Source organism: Crocuta crocuta, unplaced genomic scaffold, assembly GCF_008692635.1.
Source record: "Crocuta crocuta isolate KB4526 unplaced genomic scaffold, BGI_CrCroc_1.0 scaffold118, whole genome shotgun sequence".
NCBI lineage: Eukaryota > Metazoa > Chordata > Mammalia > Carnivora > Hyaenidae > Crocuta > Crocuta crocuta.
Window position 1 is genome coordinate 8335134 of NW_027551558.1, and position 3411 is coordinate 8338544.

A 3411-nucleotide genomic window follows, 5' to 3' on the forward strand; every position below is an offset into this window, starting at 1 on the left:
CAATATTTTTCTCATTAATAATTAAGCACCCTGGGGTGCCTGGGTGGCTCAGTTGGTTGAGCAACTGACTTCGGCTCAGGTCATGGTCTCGCAGATATCATGAGTTTGAGCCCCACATCAGCCTCTGTGCTGACAGCTGAGAGCCTGGAACCTGCGTCGGATTCTGTGTCTCCCTCTCTCTCTGCCCCTCCCCCATTCGTACTCTGTCTCTCTTTCAAAAATAAACAAACATTAAACAAATAATAATCTGTACCCTATTATTATGGGACTATTACTGAATAGAAAAAGAATTTGGGAGAGCTATTTTTGAAATTAGTGAAGCTAATTTCACTAAGAAATTAATGAAAAGAAGTGAATACTTTTATGTCACCGCTAAAATGTGTTCAAAGAAAACAGTAATAAACAAATAATACAATAGTTTTGAAATGTTTCCAATGTAACAGTTTTATTGTGGCTCCACGCTCAACTAGAGGTACCTACAACAGACTACAGACAAAAACAATTAGAGAGGGCTCAATAAAAATTGCCAGAAATAAATAATTTTGTTTCACATGTCTCAGACATGTTACTGGATCTTAATTTCAGTCTTAACATTAGGTGATAAAATCCCTAATTTAAATGAGATGCTTAATTTAAAACAAGACTGTAGGCTTGTATTATAACTACATTGACTTCAGAAAAAAAAAAAAGCTGAAAATCCTATGATAGTAATCTGTCAGATTAAACTTCTGGGTTTGGAGAGTTTACCAAAAGATTGAGTATTGTGTGGTGAGGACAGGAAAATAATAGGATAAATAATGGTTAGGAAAAGCTAGAAAACAGCGCAAACCTTCAGGAGATCTAGGTAGGAGATAACAGGGGAATGTACCTGTTTTACAAACAGGGTAGGAATGGGTAGAATGAAGGGCAGCCTTACCTCAGCAGAGGGGCTAGTTCCACAGTGTTGCCTGGCTGAGGTCTAGGCAGCCCTGGAGGAATGGGGGCTCTCTTAAACACAGTTGCCACTGGACTGCTTTAAGGTTTCTCAGCAGTGGTCCTCAGCCTTTTGCTGCTGTGGGCTCTAGGAGGAAAGGCAGGGCTGCTTGAGGTGGAGGTGTGGCGATGACGGTGTAGCTGGCTGACTCCCAGACCCTGGGCCGAGGACCTTCTCTGGGGAAGTGGATGTCAGCATTATTTAAGAGTTATTATTTAGGAGGTTTTGCCATACTGGGACCTAACCTGGCCCGGAAACTGGGGAGTGACCTCACGTGCACTATTCTTGACAGAGATTTCAGCATGTTTTGCAGATAGGCGATGTCGTCCCCCGCCTACCTTGGGCTTGGGGTGTTTCTTGGGGGAGGACTCTTGGGACCTGATGCCACGAAAAGAGTCATCAGATTCTGAGGACACCGTCTCCTGAAGAGGCAGCCTCTTGGAAGGCTTCTTTTTCTTCTTTCTAGGGTTCTCCTGTCTTAGCTCTCGTAAATCCTCCGTGTCAATTTCTTTGAGTGGCCATATTAAGAAAGCAGAATTCTTTGTGTCCACATCCTCCCTAGAGAGAGAGAGACAGAGAGAGAAAGAGAGAGAGTACAGGATTACCCTGGTCTTGTTGGCTGCTGTGTCTAACAGAGATGTCCAAGCCAGCCCTGCAGAGTTTCTCAGCTCTTTGGCCCTTGGCCTTCTTTCCATGGAATGGAGTTGCAGAAGTCTAGTGGGCCCTGAGAGTCTGGGCTGTGTTTCATTCCATGCATTTCATTTCCACAGGTCTCATGTGGCATGGAGAATCTAATGTCATTTGGACCCTGTCCTGACCAAATCAGTGAATGAAGCAACAATTCCATGCCAGGAAGTCCCTCGGCATGCCTCAGAATTGACCTCTGTCCACCCCAGGATGATAAGCTTGGTCACATCATAGTTCAGTTCATTCCTGACATACTGAACTGGAGATTGTACAGTAGAAACAGTCTTCTACACCCTCAGTTTTCCCTAATTACTATATGGTATACGGTTAGAAAAATGTCCCCCAAATTTAATAACAGTGTCCTTTTTAATTTAAATGACATTGGCTAGGACTATGAAGTCATAAGCTAGTCTTACCATTTAGAAAATATAGTGCACATGATCAACTATTATTTGACAAGGGAGCCAAGAATACTCAGTGGGGAAAGGACAGTCTTTTCAATAAATGGTGTTGAGAAAACTGGAAATCCATATGCTCCTATCCTACAACACTCACAAAAATTAACCTGAAATGGAAATAATAAGAAGTCAAACCATAAAACTCCTAGAAGATAAAATAGGGGGGAAAATGGTCCAAGCAACAGCAGTGACATGGGAGAAAGCCTTCCTAGGAGGCCACAATTTAACTCTTTTACATTGGTTCTGGCAGTGATATTATTTAGATACAACACCAAAAGCAAAAGCAACAAAAGCAAAAATAAATGGCACTACATCAAACTGAAAAACTTCTGCACAGCAAAAGAACCAAACAATACAGCAAAGAGGCAACCTAAGGAATGAGAGAAAATATTTGCAAACCATATACCAGATAGCGGATAAATGTCCAAAAAATATAAGGAACTCATAGAACTTAATATCAAATAGACTAATAATCCTGCACAATAAACTCTTACTAATTACTAAAAACAACAACAACAACAACAAAAAACCCAAAGAAATAGTCCAGTTAAATAACTGGCAGGGGACCTGAACAGACATTTTTTCCAAAAAAGATATACAAACAGCCAAAAGGTACATGAAAATGTGCTCAATATCACTAATCACAAGGGAAATGAAAAGCAAAACCACAATGAGATATCACCTCACACCTGTGAGGATGGCTATTATCAAAAAAAAAAAAAAAAAAAAACAAGAGATAACAAATGTTGCTGAGGATATAGAGAAAAGTGAGCTCTTCTATGCTGTTAATGGGAGTATAAACTAATACAGTCACTATGGAAAACAGTATGGAAGATCCTAAAAAAATTAAAACTGGAACTACAGTATGATCTATCAATCCCACTTCTGGGTAAGTGGGTAAACTAAATCAGCCCCTCAAAGAAATATCTGTAGCCCTATGTTCAATAGCCAAAACATAGAAACCACCTAAATGTCTACTTGTGGATGAACGGATCAAGAAAATGTTATATATATAACATATGTAAATATATATACATAATTCATATACAATGGAATATTATTTAGCTATTAAAAAAAAAGGAGGGGCGCCTGGGTGGCTCAGTTGGTTAAGTGTATGACTTTGGCTCAGGTCATGATCTCGTGGTTCGTGGGTTCAAGCCCCGCGTCAGGCTCTGTGCTGACAGCTAGCTCAGAGCCTGGAGCCTGCTTCAGATTCTGTGTCTCCCTCTCTCTCTGACCTTCCCCTGCTTATATGCGCTCTCTCTCTCTCTCTGTCTCTCTCTCTCACTCTCA

The 3411-nt window shown here is 40.8% G+C and overlaps 1 protein-coding gene across 1 annotated transcript in view; it reads right to left on the bottom strand.

The window, feature by feature from the left end:
- Positions 1-418: 418 nt before the first annotated feature.
- The window catches only part of VWA3B (von Willebrand factor A domain containing 3B), a 208443-nt gene continuing 205450 nt past the window's right edge, over positions 419-3411 (bottom strand). Inside the window, exons 27-29 of the mRNA XM_077749344.1 lie at positions 1312-1531; positions 917-1060; positions 419-486 (exon numbers count right to left, since the gene is read on the bottom strand). Of these exons, the coding sequence (XP_077605470.1) occupies positions 1025-1060; positions 1312-1531 (256 nt within the window). The 3' untranslated portion in view covers positions 419-486; positions 917-1024. The remainder of the gene's footprint in view (positions 487-916; positions 1061-1311; positions 1532-3411) is intronic.